Below are 18781 nucleotides of genomic sequence, written 5' to 3' on the forward strand. Positions count from 1 at the left end.
AGCATTATGTCTTTCATTGGAGCACAACAAAAGTGCAAGGCTTGTGACAACGGTGTACCCAGTTGATCAACCATCAGCTGATGCCATTGCTTACCATAAAGCTTCATTACTGTAAGCCTTATTATGAGCATCTCTTCAAGGAGACAGGAACTTTCAAACAGAACTTCCAATCACGTATGTTTCTTATTTCCAAGATTGAGGTAATTATTTGTGATTCATATCCCTTTTTAATTGCGGTAATAATTCCAAATTTTAACAGCTTCAAAGGTAGCTGATAAGACCAAACCTGAGCTGTTAAATAAAAAAAACCTTCAAATAGATATTTGCATTTTGAAACTTAAATTATGATATTTGGTATTTTCTGCTTACTATTTGTGCTATCTTAATTCTATTCTAGACAAGATCCCCTAGTAAGGCAGCTGGTATGCTTTCTGGGACGCAAGAAAAATGTGCAACATGTGCTAAAATTGCGTATCCATTGGAGAAGGTAGGATTTAGATTATTTCATTATTACAATTATAACCTGTTGCAAATTTCTTAAGTGAATTTTTACCACTCAGGGCTAAGGGACAAAGACTCCTTCGTTATTTATTCATCACCGATCCAAATTCAGTAGATTAGTGGATTGTCCTCCTTAATTATATAGTTTTTCTTGACTCAGTTGAAAATTTCATATTTGTCCATTTATTCCAATTGAAAAGTCAAATGATAATAGATTACCAAAGTAAACAGTGATTCTACATTTTGTACTGATTACTAGAACATATCTTTACAATTACCCTAAATTACGAGTTCCTGAGTCCATCCCACTCGAAGGCCTATCATAAATCATGCTTTAAATGTTCACATGGCAGATGTCCAATAACAACATCCAATGATGCAGCACTTGAGGTTGTCTTGTACTGCAAGCACCATTTCTCGCAGCTTTTTAAGGAAAGGGAGCTATAATCATCTCAATAAGTCTGCATCAATAAAATGGGCACCAACATCTACTCCACATTTATGAACCTTGCTGCTTTGCATTACTTTCCCTTATGAAAAAGGATCCCAGTCTCTGGAGGGTTTCCATGTGTGTTTTTTAATGGTTATTCCATCATATGACTTGGGTGTAGAGTATTTTGTTTGATTTGTTTGTTCAAAAAGCTCTCTCAGTAATAATAGCTAATATTGGATTAAAAAGGTGTTATACCATTCCATAAAAGTACAATACACAGCTTTGTATCTTAATTTGGGACGCAGGGAAACTTTACCATGAGCAAGAATATGAATTATATCATCATATCAATAAACAAATGTGAGTAGTGTTAACAGCAGATATGATAGGAGATTCAATTCTATATAACTCTTTCCTGAAAGAATAAATGACAAAAAGACATTTCCTTGATTATGCCAACATTGGTATAGCAGAGAGACCGGTTACTTTACTTATTAGAGCTTTCTACTGGGGTGGGCTATTTCTGCACAATTGCTTAGTACAATAGGAATCTCGTTCGTTCAATGAGGCTTTCAAAATGTGGGACCAAAAGAATTTGTATATAAGTGAGACAGAAACCTCTGGATTCTGATCAGAAAAGCATGTCAGGAAATGTTGAGAATGAACTTCTTCCCAGGAATATGACATGTATGACTATGATGACACTGACTTGCTTCGCTTTTTGGCTTCACTGTAAAGTACAACTCCTAAGACTGTGAGGGAGTAACCCATCATTCCAGTTACTGATACTGGGTTCCTAAATATCAGAATTGAAACTACTACTGCTACAGCACCTTTGGCATTCCCAAGAACCTGTATGAAGAAGCAACTCTCACATTAGTTATGGAACACTCAAAAACACTTCAAGCAAAAATTAAGAAAAATTTAACATCTTGCCACTGATGTATATACACTTAATCCACGTTTGAATCCTAACTCGGAACAAGGAACACTGATCGCAAATCTGAGTCAAATAGTTATTATACCTTACGGACAGAATTTCCTTGAAAAATTTCAGTGTCCTTAACTCAGCTCACTATGAACTCTCGTTGACAATAAGCAGAGAAAGGGAAATGATTTATGCTCCTACTAGATCCTTAACTACTAAATGAGAGAAAAAGTTTTGGATTCCAAAACACTGAAAATATCTCTTTTTGTTTCAGTTAGTATTTCTTAATAATTTTCGAATGCTAGATCAATCATTACTTGAACGATGGTCCAAACAAAAAAAATCAGATATTTCCATAACACAGGGCAGTAAGAATGAGTGAGGCATGCCTGAAGGGTGAGAGCGCTGGTGTGTTTGGTGACCAAGAAATTGGTCAAGTTAACGAAATAGGCGAGTGCCGAATTAAATAGCAGGTACCAAATGATCTTCACATCATCTCTGGCAAGAGCCAAAGTAATGCCAACAACATTTTCTTCCATTATCAATGTAGCAGGAAGAAGGAAAACAACAGCCATTGGAGCCATATACAGTAGAAGGTTCATAGAATTCAGCTTCTCCCTAAATAACAACATCAACAATATGACTATATGAGTAGCCCCATTTAAAATATCAAAGCACAGAGACAAAATAGCATGTTGGTTAATTCATACCCTTCAGAAGACAGCAAAATTCCCTGCAAGACTGATTTCAGTGCCCGGGCAGCTGTAGCTGCAACACATATTATGAACCCAAATAAATGGAAGCTCGGTTCACCCTGTAACCAAAAGAAAGATTTAAAACAAAACATCAGAAACCAAAAAGAGTATTTTATCTTTTTACTCATCAAAATCACTTCAAGAAAGTACAACAGAGAAAAAAAAAGGTCTACCACTACTGAATAAGTGAATATGTCTCTCACCGACAGCTGAAGAATATTTAAGGGAATAAAATATCTACCACTACTTAAGCTGTCCTGTCTCCCTCACCGACAGCTGAATTGTGATTAAATCATATAAAGTCATAAAAAAATTTAAAAACGGAAAAAAAAACCCTATTTTGATTCTTTTTTTTTTCCCTTCAAAAAGGAAAAGCCATGAGATGTTCAATCCGGTGCATACTGAAAACTCTTCAAAATATAAACTAAATAAGATTCTAACTTGTAATTGCAAAGGTTCTTCAGGTCATCAAGCATCAAAAAAGCCCTGCTTCTAAAACCAACCCCCAACCATGTATTTTAATTTTAAAAAATTAATTGTAGATCATATCATATAAAGCACATAACAAAGACTAGCAGAACGCTATAAAGTTAAAATCTGAAAAAAGAGGTAGAAAAATTATTAAAAAAAAAAAAAAAAAGCATATCATCACAGTAAAGCTAACTTAACTTGCATCATCATCATCATCAGGAAAAAGCAAAACCAGTGTTACAAATTTGTATCATAATCAAACCAATAAAGTGACCCTCATAACTTTGCAAAGTCAACTAAAATGCAATTCCACTGATATTAAAAAGGAAAAAATTAAACCCTTAAATAGCGAAATCACATAAAATAAAATCCTTTAATAATTAAAAAATAGTAAAAAAATATTACCCCGCTGGCAATGACGACGCCGGTGACGACCGGAACTAGGGTAACGTAAGTGAGCCAAGCCTCTCTTTTGAAGGTCATAAGGTAGGCAAAAACGGCGGTGAAGAAGGGCGTGGTTGCGCCAACGGCCTGATTAAACGACACCGGAAGGTAGCGTAACGAGATGTTGCCGAAGACGACGGAGACGCAGAAAACGAGGCTGAGAGCGGAGATCTTGAAGAACTGAACGCGGGAGCGTAGGGTTTGAAGAGGAACCATCTTGAGCCATGCGATGGCGACGTAGCTGAGCAAGGAGCACGCAGTCATGTGGCACATGGTGAGGAAGATAGGGTACTTGAAGCCATAGTTGGAGAGAAGGTACTTGTTGAGAAGGAGAACGCCAATGTTGGAGGAATACCATGATGATATGAGTCCGATCGTGAATAATCGGGTCGGACCCTTCATTTCGGATCTGAGACGACGGTGGATTCAGCGACCGAGGGTTAAAATGGGAAATGTGGTTGCGGTTTTATCATGTTATTTTCATTTTCATGAGTTGAAGAAGAAGAAGAAGAAGAAGTGAAAGTGAAAACTGAAGTAGACGCGTTTCAATTCTCGGCCTCTTCCCCTTTTCCTTTCGCTTCTTTGGAGTTTAGACGCACCACTCTCTCTTCTTCCCCCATTATTTATTTCATTTGCTTCTCAATTTTGTTTTATTTATTGCTTTTTATTGCATATCAATATCACTTTAGCTGCTTCTTTTTTCGGACTCACAGCAAGTAATCTCCTGTTTAATAACAATTTAGTGAAATTTATTAAATTATTTAATCATTTTTAAATATTAATTTTATATAAAATTAATTACATGTAAATTTTTATATATTTAGTTTTTTACAATATGTGACTATCAATTGTATTTATATGTTTAATTTATAAAAATGTGAAAACATTTCAACTATTTTTAATTAATTAAGATTTATTCAGTAATGTTATTTTTTATTTTATATTTTTTAATATTTATTGTTCATACCCTGACCCAATAAATAGGGCCCAGGATCCAAGCAAAGAAGCCCAACCCAAAGGGGTTGGCCCTCCTCCAGTACCAGCCTTCATCCCCAGAAGTCGGTACTGAACACGACCTGCTCCAAAGAAGTCGGATACGAGGGTTAGCTGGCAGATAACACTCATTCGAATGAGTAACTGCCCCTAGAAACTCTCTAACCACTTCATAGAGCCATATCTTAACCTCCCTAAGATATGGGAACGGTTATCCACCTAAAAAGGTGGCACTACTTCAGCGGTGGTTATTGGTTCACCACTATAAATACCCTGACATCCCTCAGGTATCACTAAGTCCCAATACATTCTCAACTTGCTCACACTCTTGCTAACTTAGGCATTGGAGTGTCTTTGCAGGTACCACCCCCCATTCTTCCACACGCACAAGTCGGACGGAGGAACACCGAGTTTCAGGTTCACTCGATAGCCACCTCCCTCACGCGTTTGGGCCAACCAACGTCATCCGGCCCACTAATCTCTGGTTACCCACCGTAACATTGGCGCCGTTGCCGGGGACCCGAGAGATTAACCAGTGATGGCGGAAAGATCCCCTGAAGAAGGTCATGTGGAGACAGATTCTGATCAAGAGAATTTGAACACTGGAAACAATGAAGCAGATCAGAACCTCCACCAGGAAGCTAATGATCAAAATAAGGAAGGCACTTCCGGAATCAAAAATCCGAAGGTAAACTCCTCGGAGGGGCGCGAGTCAGAAAAAGAAGGACCCCCTCTCGCTAGTGAGCTTATGGGACTAATCCATAGCCGCCTCGAGCAGCTAGAACAGGAGCGGGAACGACAAAGGGAGGCTGAAAGGAACCTAAAAGAGGAGATGGAGCGACGAAAAGAGTTAGAAAGAAAACTCTTAAAGTTAGAATCCTCCCTCAAAGGTCGGAATTCCCACGACGATAGAGAAGATTCTCCCTTAGGAGAGAAAGATCCGTTTAGCGAGGACATAATGAGGGCAAAAGTTCCGAGAAACTTTAGAAGCCCCGATATGGACCTCTACGATGGAACCACCGATCCAAAGCATCATCTGAGCAACTTTAAAAGTCGGATGTATCTGACCGACGCTTCTGACGCTACGCGATGCAAAGCTTTCCCGACAACCTTGTCAAAAGCAGCGATGAAGTGGTTCGACAGTCTCCCTCCGAGGTCAATTACCAGTTTTGAAGACCTCTCAAGAAAATTCTTGATGAGGTTCTCCATCCAGAAGGACAAAGTAAAACATGCACCAAGCCTCCTGGGAATAAAACAGGAGGTCGGGGAGCCCTTACGGGCCTATATGGAAAGATTCAACAAAGCATGTTTGGAGATTCAAGACCTGCCCACCGAAGCGGTCATCATGGGGCTAGTCAATGGTCTTAGAGAAGGTCCCTTCTCACAGTCCATATCAAAAAGACACCCCGCCTCTTTAAATGATGTACAGGAAAGAGCTGAAAAGTACATCAATATGGAAGAAAACGCTAGGCTAAGAGACCTGAGTTTGAGAATCGGGCACCCTCCCTCAACGAAAGAAAGGGAGAAGGAAGCGAAGAAGAAGGAAGAGCTCGGCCTCGATAGGCCAAGAAAATATCACTCTTATACTCCATTGAAAGTTCCTGTAGTGGATGTATACAGAGAAATTTGCAATACTGAAAGGCTGCCTCCCCCCAGACCCATTAAGAATAAAAAAGGGGGGAGCCACAGTGATTACTGCGAGTACCATAAGATATATGGACACTCCACAAACGACTGTTACGACCTTAAAAATGTGATAGAAAAGCTAGCCAGAGAAGGTCGGCTAGACAGATATCTCACAGAAAGGTCGGACGGTCATGGAAAAAGAAAGCGAGAAGATACGGATAGAAGAGGCCCACCACCACAAACTCCGGAGAGACATATCCATATGATCTCAGGAGGATTTGCGGGAGGGGGACTCACAAAATCCTCTCGTAAAAGACATCTCAAGAGAGTCTACCAGGTCGAAGAGGGGTCCTCCGATCTTCCGACCATTTCATTCACAAAGGAAGATGGGCGAGGAATAATCCCCGGGCACGATGACCCAGTGGTAATTACCATGATCCTGGCAAACGCCCATCTACACAGAACACTAGTAGACCAAGGAAGCTCAGCAGACATCCTCTTTAAGCCCGCTTTCGACAAACTAGGTTTAGATTAGAAAGAGTTAAGAGCCTACCCCGACACCTTGTACGGATTAGGTGACACGCCAATAAAGCCACTAGGATTTTTACCCCTCCACACCACCTTTGGAAAGGGGGAAAAATCAAAGACTCTGAGTATAGACTTCATAGTCATCGACGTGGGGTCGGCTTATAATGCTTTAATCGGCAGAGCTACCCTTAATCGACTCGGAGTGGTGGTATCGACGCCCCACCTCTGCATGAAGTTTCCGACCTCGTCGGGGATAGCAACGGTGAGGGGAGATCAGAAGCTGGCAAGGAAGTGCTACAATGAAAGCCTAAACCTGAGAGAAAAAGGCAAAGAGGTCCACACAATAGAACTCGGGGGAGCAAGGGTTAAAGAAGAGCTGCGACCACAGCCCGGGGGAAAAACTGAGGAGATTCAGGTCGGCGAAGAGGAAGGGAAAAACACTCACATAGGAGCCAACCTAGGGGAAACCCTAAGACAGGGGTTGACTAAGCTCCTAAGAGATAACTCCGATCTCTTCGCCTGGAAGGCCTCCGACATGCCTGGGATAGATCCCGAGCTCATGTCTCACAAGCTCTCGGTCTACTCAGGGTCCCGACCTGTACAACAAAGAAGACGCAAGCTCGGCCCAGAGCGAGCCCTAGTAGTAGAAGAGCAAGTGCAGGCGCTCCTAGAAGCCGGCTTCATCAGAGAAGTCAAATACCCAACATGGCTAGCCAATGTAGTACTAGTCAAAAAACAAAATGGTAAATGGAGAATGTGCGTCGACTACACCGACTTAAATAAGGCATGTCCCAAGGACCCTTATCCACTACCAAGCATTGACGCCCTAGTGGACTCTAGCTCGGGGTATCAATACCTGTCATTCATGGACGCTTACTCAGGATATAACCAAATCCCGATGTATGAACCAGACCAGGAAAAAACATCATTCATCACGCCCAGAGCCAACTATTGCTACGTGGTCATGCCATTTGGATTGAAAAATGCAGGAGCCACATATCAGAGGCTAATGAATAAGGTGTTTGCCCCACACTTAGGGAGCTTAATGGAAGCATATGTCGACGATATGTTGGTAAAAACCAAGGAGGAAGTTGACCTCCTATCCGACCTCTCACAAGTCTTTGACACCCTAAGGTCGCAAGGGATGAGACTAAATCCTGCAAAGTGCGCCTTCGCAGTGGAGGCAGAAAAATTTCTAGGATTCATGCTAACACAAAGAGGGATCGAAGCCAATCCCGACAAGTGTAGAGCTATCCTAGAGATGAAAAGCCCGACTTGTTTGAGAGAAGTCCAACAGCTGAATGGCCGACTAGCAGCTCTCTCCAGATTTTTGGCAGGATCAGCATTAAGATCCCTTCCACTGTTCTCCCTACTAAAAAAGGGTCACCAGTTTGAGTGGACCCCCGAATGCGAGGAGGCGTTCCAGGAGTTCAAAAAGTTTTTGAGCCAACCTCCTATCTTGACCCGACCTATAGCCGGAAAAGACCTCATCCTATACCTCTCCGTGGCAGACAGGGCTGTCTCAGCAGCCTTGATAAGAGAAGATGAGGTCAGACAACACCCAATCTACTTCATCAGTAAAGTTCTACAGGGCCCTGAGCTAAGGTATCACAAATTAGAAAAGTTTGCCTACTCCTTAGTAATAGCCTCTCGAAGGCTACGGCCTTACTTTCAGACTCACACAATAAGAGTCCGCACGAACCAACCCATGAAGCAAATCCTCCAAAAGACGGATATTGCAGGAAGAATGGTACAATGGGCAATAGAGCTCTCCGAGTTCGACTTAAAGTATGAAACTCGGACGGCGATTAAAGCCCAGTGCCTCGCCGACTTCATTGCTGAATATGCAGGGGATCAAGAGGACAAACCGACTACCTGGGAACTCTACGTGGATGGGTCCTCCAATAAAACAGGAAGCGGCGCAGGCATAATATTGGTAGATGAAAGGGGAACCCAGATAGAAGTTTCCCTCAAGTTCGAATTCCCAGCTTCAAATAATCAGGCAGAATACGAAGCCTTGATCGCAGGATTGAAGCTGGCTGAAGAAGTCGGTGCCACGAAAGTGATGGTATACAGCGACTCCCAGGTGGTGACCTCCCAAATAAGTAGGGAATATCAGGCAAAAGACCCAACTATGAAAAGGTACTTGGAGAAAGCCTCGGAGCTCCTGGGGCGCTTTGCAGAAACCGAGGTGAAACACATAACTCGGGATCTAAACAGCAGAGCAGACACCCTATCCAAGCTAGCAAGTACCAAGCCAGGAGGAAATAACAGAAGCTTGATTCAAGAGACACTCCAGGAACCTTCAGTGGTAAAAACGGAAGACACACTAGAAGTCTTTGAAGTGGTCGGATTAAACCTCGGATGGATGAACCCCTTAGTCGAATACCTAAAATTCGACATCCTCCCTAAGGAGGAAAAAGAAGCCCAGAAAATCCGAAGGGAAGCACAACACTATACTTTGGTGAAAAATGTTCTCTACAGAAGGGGGATATCAACACCATTGTTAAAGTGTGTACCGACCTTAAAAACCACCGAGGTGTTGGAGGAGGTACATAGCGGAATCTGTGGGAACCATCTCGGAGCCAGGTCATTGGCCAGGAAAGTGATCCGAGCTGGATTTTACTGGCCAACCTTACAGAAAGATGCCACAGAATTTGTGAAAAAGTGCCAGCCATGCCAAATACATGCAAATTTCCACGTGGCTCCCTCAGAAGAGCTCATTAGTATCACTTCTCCATGGCCCTTTGCAAAATGGGGAATGGATTTGTTAGGTCCTTTTCCCCAGGCGCCAGGACAAGTTAAATACCTAATAGTGGGAATAGATTACTTCACAAAGTGGATAGAAGCAGAACCACTGGCCACCATCACTGCACAGAGAAGTCGGAGGTTCCTCTACAAAAATATAATCACAAGGTATGGGATACCTTATTCCATTACCACAGATAACGGAACCCAGTTCACCAACTCCACCTTTAGAAGCCTGGTAGCCAGTATGAAAATTAAACACCAGTTCACCTCGGTGGAACACCCACAAGCCAACGGGCAAGCCGAAGCAGCCAACAAAGTCATTCTGGCAGGGCTGAAGAAAAGGTTACAAGATGCGAAAGGAGCTTGGGCTGAAGAGCTCCAACAAGTACTATGGGCTTACAGAACAACCCCCCAATCCGCCACTGGAGAAACACCCTTCCGACTAGTCTATGGCGTAGAAGCCATGATCCCAATAGAGGTCAATGAGCAAAGCCCAAGAGTGATCTTCCATGACGAGATCAGGAATATACAGGGGCACAAAGAAGAGCTCGACTTGCTCCCTGAAGTCCGAGAAGAAGCTCAGATAAGAGAAGCAGCGTTGAAACAAAGGATGACTACAAGGTACAACAAAAAAGTCATTCGAAGGAGTTTCACCCCTGACGACTTAGTCTTAATCAGAAACGACATCGGAATTAACAAATCGAGGGAGGGAAAACTCGCTGCTAATTGGAAAGGACCATACAAAGTCAAGGAGGTCTTAGGAAAAGGCTATTATAAGGTGACCGACTTAGGCGGCACCGAATTACCAAGGTCATGGCATGCTTGTAATATGAAAAGGTACTACAGTTAAAAGCGAACTCTACTCCCTGATGTACTCTTTTCCCAGCTTCATGATTTTTTCCCAGAATCAAAGGGTTTTTTCTGAAGAAGGGTTTTTAACGAGGCATCATAGTAGGGACTAAGGGAAATAAATTATCAAAAGCCCTTAGTAGCAACAAGGTACCTCCTCGATTAATAAAGATCTTTTTTTTCTTAAGTATCTCTTTTAAATTCCCTTTTTTTTATTTTCTTTCTACGAAACGCGCCGATTTAAGCTCGACAAAACGTGAAAATCCCATGAACCGACCTAGATGGTCGTCAGGATAAAACGACGAGGTACAAGTCGGCGTAAAGAGGCTATAGAAGTCGATCATGATAAACTCGGGAGCAGTCCGACTCATAAGTCAGAATGCGAAACCGAGTAAAATTAAAATGAATCGCAAAAGTAGCCTAAGTCACGAAAAACTCAATAAAACAAAATTGAGTACTAGGAATAACAAAAAGAGATAAGAAAAAACTAAGAAAAAGGCTGCCTTGAGAATCAAGGAAATTCAGAAAAGCAGGCAAGTCCCAAAGAAAAGATTTTCTCCAGAAAAGATCAAAGAGTCAAAGGAACCACGAAAAGCATGCGCGCATACGGTAACTCAAAACCCTTATCCAAAAAGGGTATTTATTTAACGATAAATTAAACCCCTATTAAAAAAAGGGGGCATTACTGTTTTGTTTACGGCCTTAAAAGGCCAAAAAATTGTTCAAAACACCAACAAATAAATATAAAGAGTTTAAAAAAGAGGGGCCCACAGGCCGGGCCCCGATAGCCAAAAATCACTTTTTTAGAAGATCACTACCAGCAGAGTCAGGGGAAACGCCAGGAGCAGGAGTCGAAGAGGAAGTCGGAGGAACGGTAGAAGAACTCGGAGCGTCCTTAGAGTGAGGAGGGGACTCTATGATCCTCTGCCCCCGAGTCTTTAAATCAGACTCAGACTCCACTATGGGGACAGGAGGATCCACGATGGCACCATCAATAACAATCTTATCAGGGTCCAAAGGAGAAAGGTCCAAGTCAGGAGCAATAACTCCGACCTGTTCCTTGAAAATCCTCCAGGCCTCATCAGCACCATCCGCAATAGAGTCCTCCAACTCGGTATAGGCCTTCCGAGCGTTCAGCAAGTCATTTTTTACAAACACAAGATCAGCAAACAAACTGTTGTAGCTGGCTTGCGCTGCTTTCCTCAAATCCATCTCCATGTTGCATTGGGCTTGCAACTTCTTCCCTTTCTCTCTGAGGCTGTCCCTCTCCTCCGTCAGTTTGACGACTTTCCCCTCCAACTCCTTCTCATGCTCCTGATATATACGAAGCCTACCCTCCAGCTCCTCGACCCTCGAGGTCGTCCCTAAAGAGCTGATGGGAGTCTTCTCAAATATATCCAAGAGTTTGCCACAAACCCCCGCCGTCTTGAGACTCTCCTCAACCACAGTAGTGAGGTAGTGTCGAACAGAAACATCATCCATACTCATACAAGCATGAGGATAGATGTTCTTTCGGATGAACGCAAGAGCGTCCGCCTCACCAGAAGCGCCAGACTCTAAGGCCTTGCGCTTCTTTGGCTCTGGTTCGGGAGTAGGTCGGACGGGAGGGGGTGGCAGAGAGGAAGCAGAGGAAGAAATTACAATAGGTTGAGAGGGAGTCCCAACGTTCCGAGGAGGAGGAGAGGGAGAGACAACCGTCCTAACACCGCCAGACCTGGCTCGAGACTTTGCCTTGGCTTCCTGAACCCTCTGGTAAGACTCTTGAGCGTTTTTCTTTGCCATCTCTGCAAAAACGAATTGGTAGCTAAAATCAGACAAAGTCGGTAAAAGAAATTGCAAGTCGGAAATAAGCGAGAAACGCAAAAAGCTACCTAATTGTGACTGAACAAAGGTCGGCGACCCCTGGAGAAATTTTTTAGTATCCAAGTATGGGGCCCTCCCCCACGCTTCTCGGAGGAACCCCACAATGGCTGCTTCTACCTCATTTAAGTCATCCAGACCATATTTCTCGCAAGGGGAGGCCTCCAGCCAATATAAAGGAAATCGGGGAGAAGAATGATCATCCAGGAAAAAGGGATGGTGACCCTCTACAGCTTGCACTTTGAAAAAGTAGTTCTTGAAGTCATGAAAGGACTCGTCAAAAAGGGTAAAAAGTCTCCGACCTTGTATGGCTCGGAACGACACCCACTGTTGTTTATTGTTTAGCCCACTGAAGGGTTTTGTCATATGAAAAAGATGGAAAAAAATCTTTAAAGAAGTCGGGAACTCTAAAGCCTGGCTGATAAATTGATAAATTTTCAAAAAATCCCAAGAGTTGGGGTGAAGCTGGGTGGGAGCGACTCGACAGTGATGCAAAACAGATATCTCAAAATTTGAAAAAGGAAGAAAAACACCCAAACGGGTGATCATGCATTCATACATAAAGAAAAAATGAGGGGCCGCCTCATCGACTCTTCCAAAACAAACCCGGTCTTCAGGACCCGGGACTACCAATTCATATTTTGGTTCGTCATCCTCAGAAGTACAAATTCTGTGATGAGTGCGAAGGTTGGTAATGAACTCAGAATCGACTGAGGGCTCCTCCCCTAAGACCGTAACATCAACCCAGTGAGAGAGAGCATCTACAGAAGCCATTTCTTTTTATAAAAAAAAGGGGGTAACAAAACCTACAAGGGGAAAAGAAAAATCACCAACACGGTCTCTAAAGGGAGGAGGATGCGAAACTAAAGTCTACAAATCAAATTTATCTACAAAGGCACATTAAAGAACTAACCTTTATCCGGAAATAAGGGTTGGAAGCAAAGGCCTTCGAAGACGCAAGAACGCAGCACGAACGAATACAAGGAAAATTTGAAAGATCGCAGAAACGAAACAACGAAAGAGAGGGAAAATATTTATAAGAACGTTAGGGGCATAATGGTAAAATCGGGGCAATCATTAATGAAGATGCACCGTTACCAAGGCTATTAAATCCCTACGCACACCCCTAACAGACACGACGCTTGATTGGACGTAACTGTCAGAACCAAAAGGTCACGAAAAATCACGTCGGTTTTCAAACCATCACGTCGGTCCTCTTACAAATCGGCTATGACCCCGAGTTGAATACTCGAACCCAACTCTTAAAAATAAATTGGGCTCGAGTAGGGGCACTGTTCATACCCTGGCCCAATAAATAGGGCCCAGGATCCAAGCAAAGAAGCCCAACCCAAAGGGGTTGGCCCTCCCCCAGTACCAGCCTTCATCCCCAGAAGTCGGTACTGAACACGACCTGCTCCAAAGAAGTCGGATACGAGGGTTAGCTGGCAGATAACACTCATTCGAATGAGTAACTGCCCCTAGAAACTCTCTAACCACTTCATAGAGCCATATCTTAACCTCCCTAAGATATGGGAACGGTTATCCACCTAAAAAGGTGGCACTACTTCAGCGGTGGTTATTGGTTCACCACTATAAATACCCTGACATCCCTCAGGTATCACTAAGTCCCAATACATTCTCAACTTGCTCACACTCTTGCTAACTTAGGCATTGGAGTGTCTTTGCAGGTACCACCCCCCATTCTTCCACACGCACAAGTCGGACGGAGGAACACCGAGTTTCAGGTTCACTCGATAGCCACCTCCCTCACGCGTTTGGGCCAACCAACGTCATCCGGCCCACTAATCTCTGGTTACCCACCGTAACATTTATATATTCAACTGAAAAAATAATATTCTTTTAAAATTTTCATAATTTATTTGTAATGCGAATTAAATTTTAACTATTTTTTAAATCTATGTATATTTCTAAATTTAATTTAAAAATAAAGTATTGATATAGGTCTTTACATTTAGGTTAAATCTTAATTTTGTTTCTAATATGTAAAATTTTTATTACAAATATTTTATTTCATTTTATATTAGTTTTCTCAAAATTTAAAAAATTTTCCTTTTAAAAATATTTTTTTATATTATTATCTTTTTTTTATTCTATCATTTTTACTTTCAAATCACTAAAAGTATTTTCTAATTTCATAGGTCAAAAGCTAATTCGTTGCATTCCATTTAAGGATTTGTCGCCGGCCAATGAATTGCTGCATACAAATCACTACAAGTATTTTCTCCTACTATAAATACACTAACAAGTAACAACCTCAGGTATATTCACGTCATAATCTACTAAAAATCTGCTTAAAATTCTTGCTAACTTAAGTATCGAAATCTCTTGCAGGTACCATCCCTACCTCCTCACAAGAAATTCAGACGACAGCACCTTGACACCAGAACAAGTCGGACGCTGCCTCAGAAGGAGTTTGAACCTCACGTTCAGGCCCAAATCACCATTTCAGATAACCCTCGAAACAACATTCACTTATATTCGTTCGATACGTGTGTCTCTTGTGTCCAACTGTGTTTTAATAAAAAATAAAAAAAATCTTTTCCCAACAACTTAGATACACCTAAGTACTATTATGTGTCAGCCTGTCCAGCTTTATTAAGTATTCTTAAAATAAATTTAAAAATATTATATATTATTAATTATTAAACCAAAAAAATTTTAAATATTTTATATAATTAAAAAATATTAAAAATAATTAAAAAAGTAATTTATATTTTAATATTACTAAAATATCATTATAATTTATCTAAAAAATACTTTATATTTTACTTATATGTCATGTCTCTATGTATTATAAAAATTTTAAATTCGTATATTTACATATCTCGTATCATGTATCCCATATAAATATCAGTATCCATGCATCATAAATAAAAACATTGTTAGAAAAGAAAGAAGAAAGAAAAAAATAAAAAAAAATTAATTAAAGAAAAAACATGTCTTTAAAAGAGAAATAAATATAAAAATAATCTAAAAATATATTTATTTTTTTAATTAAAAAATTAGTTTTTTTAAATATTTTATTAATTAATATTTCTTAATATTTTTTTATAAAAATAAATTTCTTTTAATAATTAAATCTTTCTAAAGTTCTTTAGAATAATTTTTTCTATAATTTATTTGATTTTGACTTTTCTTCTTTTTATTCAATATTAATAAATGTTTTAACTTGGTTAAATTCCTGTTAAGTATATCAAAGTAGATTTAGAAAGTAGTTATACTTATAATTGCAAAGAAAAAAATTCCCGTTAAACACATTTAAAAATATTTTTAAGAATCAAAGTTTAAAAGGATTGGATGCAAAACAAAAGAGGGAGAAAATAAAATTAGAGCAAAAATTTTGTAAATTAATTACTTTTATCGATTCTTATAATTTAATTAAATTTTTATAATTTAAAAGTTTTTAATTGAATTTATTTACCGTTTTTATTTTTACAATTAAATTCTTTTTTTTCTTTGCAAAAAATATCAAAATTAACCGAATATTCTAAAAATGAGATGATGTTTAAATTTAGGAAACTAATCCTTAAATGTGGGTATCTTTAGGAAAAATATTCTCTTAACTCTTATTTTTTTGGTAAAAAAATTATCTATTACAAAATTTAAAACGTTAAAAACTTTTAAATTATAGAAACTTAATTATAAATTTGGTGAAACTATAAAAATTGATAGAGTAATTTAACCAATTAAAATCAAATGCAAAAAATTTATAGAAATTAAAAATAAAATTTAATTTTAATACTATTCACAATACAAAATTAAAATTTTTTTATACTATTAATCAATTATCTAAGTTTTTTTAAATAATTATTTGACGACAAATAATTACTTTAATTGATATAATAATGTGTTTGTGTAAAAAAACGCCGAGAATGTATTAAAATTAAACGTTTGAAGATATAAAAATGATGGTTGAAAGAATAACATGATAAATATATTATTGAACAATTAATAATTTTGTGACGCATGATAAATATGTTTTTCCGGTATTTTTTAATTTTGAGGATTAATTTATTGTAAATTAAAACTTTATTAATAGTTGGTTATTGGCTAATAACTTAGTGTATGTATTTTATTATTTATAAATTTTTTAAAAACAAATAAATTAATCTTTTTGAAAATAATAACAATAAACTTGAAAAGTATTCTCTTTTGATTTTAAGACAGAGAATCACATTTGGCGCAATAGCAACAAAGGAGGCCGCTCTAGACGCCGTCTAGTTTTGTTTTCTTTCTTCTTTTTTTTCTTTCTTTAATCTGTGGACTTTGCTTCGTGGCGCAATTTCTGCAGCACTATCTTCTATTGCTACAAACATACCTGTTTTCTTCATTCAATTCATACCATAACATCAGATATTTTTATACCCATTTATGTTTGTTATACATGTTCAAAGATAAATTTTATACATAAATAGCTAATTTGGTAATTGATTTATATATATATATAATCATTTTTAATTTTAATTCCTTTACTAAATCCAATTCTTGTTCTTGATATTTTTACATTATGTATAAATTAAATTATTATTAATAATAATTAAAAAAATAATATGTTTTTTAAAAAGAGAAGTTCAATACATAAACTGGAACACAGAGAACATACATCGGTAAGATAGTCGAGACAAAAAGACAAATCCAGCAATAAATGGTAGCATATATTCTTTTGTTATTTTCGATATTGCCATCAATAACAAAAGAGATCCACACATAACCACTTCTTGTAGTTCAGAAAGAATATATTGATAATCTCCTCAACTCTTTTTCCATTATTCTGGAAGATTCTCTTGTTTCTTTTCGGCCATAAGTTCCAGGTAATCGCATAAAAGCACACCATCTATTTCTTGCACTCGGCCTTCTTTTGTGATATCTCTGTCCAACTTAAGAAATACTCCTTCAACGTATTCGGATAAGACCATTGTCTACTAACATACGATAGTCATGTACCTGCCAAAAAAACTACAGCTAAAAAACAAGTGGTGACCAAACTCAACACTTTTGTTATATAAAAGATACAAAGTATCTTGTTGGTTAATAGCCCCAAACCGACTCATATCTCTTTTGTACTGATCCTGCCAGTCAAAACAAACCGAACGAATAACTCCACCCGTAGTGGAACTAGTCCTTTCTAAATAGTTTTAGTAAAGATATAGCTTGTGATATCTTTTGAGATTATTTTTGCCTACATTACCTATACAAATAAATTATTGAATAAATATCATGTTTATCATATTTTTACACAATTGGACCAGTCTTAATGCATCATGTACAAAAAGAGACTGAAAACATCATCTTTAACCTTAAGTTTTCTTTTTTTTTTTTTTCGTTATTATAAAGCAAGGAAGATTGATATTGATCGCTGCAAATAAATTTGGAATATCCAAATTAGGATTCTATGGTAAGTTAATATACATTTGACGATATATGCTCATATCCCCAAAAAAAATAATTCTTTTTATTTAAAAAAAATGCTTATAACGAAAGCAACTCGTTTCCCGCCTCATAATGCATGTTTGCGTAACCAGAATACTATACAATATATATCTCCTAACTTTTTAATTAAACTGACACTGATACCTTTGCTGGTATATAATGATATATATTTGATATCTTAGCTTCTTTTGTTAATTTTTTTGAAAAAAAAAATAGAAAATAAAAAAGAAAAGAAGATGTTAAATATGTACCAAAATAAAATTTTAATCTTCTTTGGCAAAATATAATTCCCTCAACCATTGAAGACAAAACCTGCCTTTGTTTCGCGATGGCATCACATGAAAGTTGAGAGCAAATGGTTTTACATTTTCCTAATCAACACATTCATATTCAACAATAATGTCACTAATCACGTGAACAAACTCTTCATTTTTAATTCCATGCTAAATATAGTAAGTTAAGTTGTGTTTGTTTTTGAAGATAGGACACGATAACACATTAAAAATAAGACATAAAAAAAAGAGATACAAAATTTAGTATTTTTTTATTTTATTTGGTAATGATAAATAATAAATTATAAAAATTTAATTTATTTTTATTTTTTTAATTCAAAAATTTGAGAAGAAAAATATAATAATAAAAAATATTATTATAAAAAATTAACAATAATAATGAAAAAAATAAAATATAAGTTGTGTCTTTTATTAATGTTTGTATATCTTTTCTGTCAGGATAGATATAAAATACATTAATTTAATATTTTTAAACACAATATTTTTATTAATATCTCATCTATTAAATACGATTTTGTGTCATGTTCGGTACTTCGTGTGCCGGACGGGTCGGAAGAGTTCTCTGGGTGTAATGGTGGGAATCGGCTTTGATCTGGGTCTAGTGAGCGAGATGTGAGGGTAGACGACCTCCCGAGCTATTGTGATGTGAGGGGGGAGCCACTTGCAATGACACTCCGACGCCCAAGTCAGTTTTTCACAGATGGCAGTAATGGTAGGGATAGTGACGTACCGTGGGGGAGGGGTAGGGCCCTCCCCATATATACCTTTTTTAGTGAGGTGGGTCCCACAAAGACAAACCCACCTTCCTGGAAACTTCCTTCCCCCAGCTGTCATGCGGTGGTCCCATTAGGGAAATAGGTGTCCGAGTCGGTTTTTCGGTTCGGGTTAGCCGTCTTGG

At 38.5% G+C, this 18781-nt stretch overlaps 2 protein-coding genes across 2 annotated transcripts; one reads left to right on the forward strand and one right to left on the reverse strand.

The window, feature by feature from the left end:
* LOC107606616 (LIM domain-containing protein WLIM2b) lies at positions 1–987 on the forward strand. Its single transcript, XM_021107307.2, has 3 exons — positions 1–200; positions 398–487; positions 855–987. The coding sequence occupies exons 1-3, from the start codon at positions 81–83 to the stop codon at positions 876–878; spliced, it is 234 nt and encodes a 77-aa protein (XP_020962966.1). The 5' UTR covers positions 1–80; the 3' UTR covers positions 879–987.
* Positions 988–1245: 258 nt separating this feature from the next.
* LOC107608939 (putative sugar phosphate/phosphate translocator At3g11320) lies at positions 1246–4179 on the reverse strand. The gene is made up of 4 exons (XM_016310728.3): positions 3494–4179; positions 2573–2676; positions 2252–2480; positions 1246–1786 (listed from the first exon to the last, which is right to left on the reverse strand). Exons 1-4 carry the CDS (start codon positions 3932–3934, stop codon positions 1628–1630), a joined length of 933 nt encoding a protein of 310 aa, XP_016166214.1. The 5' UTR covers positions 3935–4179; the 3' UTR covers positions 1246–1627.
* Between the last annotated feature and the right edge of the window lie 14602 nt (positions 4180–18781).

Source organism: Arachis ipaensis, chromosome B7, assembly GCF_059453495.1.
Source record: "Arachis ipaensis isolate K30076 ecotype BB chromosome B7, ASM5945349v1, whole genome shotgun sequence".
Classification (NCBI taxonomy): Eukaryota; Viridiplantae; Streptophyta; class Magnoliopsida; order Fabales; family Fabaceae; genus Arachis; species Arachis ipaensis.

Bases quoted from the DNA above. Each gene is read 5' to 3' on its own strand.
- LOC107606616 (XM_021107307.2), top strand. From the start codon at position 81: ATGCCATTGCTTACCATAAAGCTTCATTACTGTAAGCCTTATTATGAG. The intron at 201-397 runs GTAATTATTTGT...ATTCTATTCTAG, and splicing joins TTCTTATTTCCAAGATTGAG to ACAAGATCCCCTAGTAAGGC. The intron at 488-854 runs GTAGGATTTAGA...TTCACATGGCAG, and splicing joins TTGCGTATCCATTGGAGAAG to ATGTCCAATAACAACATCCA.
- LOC107608939 (XM_016310728.3), bottom strand. From the start codon at position 3,934: ATGAAGGGTCCGACCCGATTATTCACGATCGGACTCATATCATCATGG. The intron at 2,677-3,493 runs GTAATATTTTTT...TTTTGGTTACAG, and splicing joins GCGTCGTCATTGCCAGCGGG to GGTGAACCGAGCTTCCATTT. The intron at 1,787-2,251 runs GCATGCCTCACT...TTCTTCATACAG, and splicing joins CCAGCGCTCTCACCCTTCAG to GTTCTTGGGAATGCCAAAGG.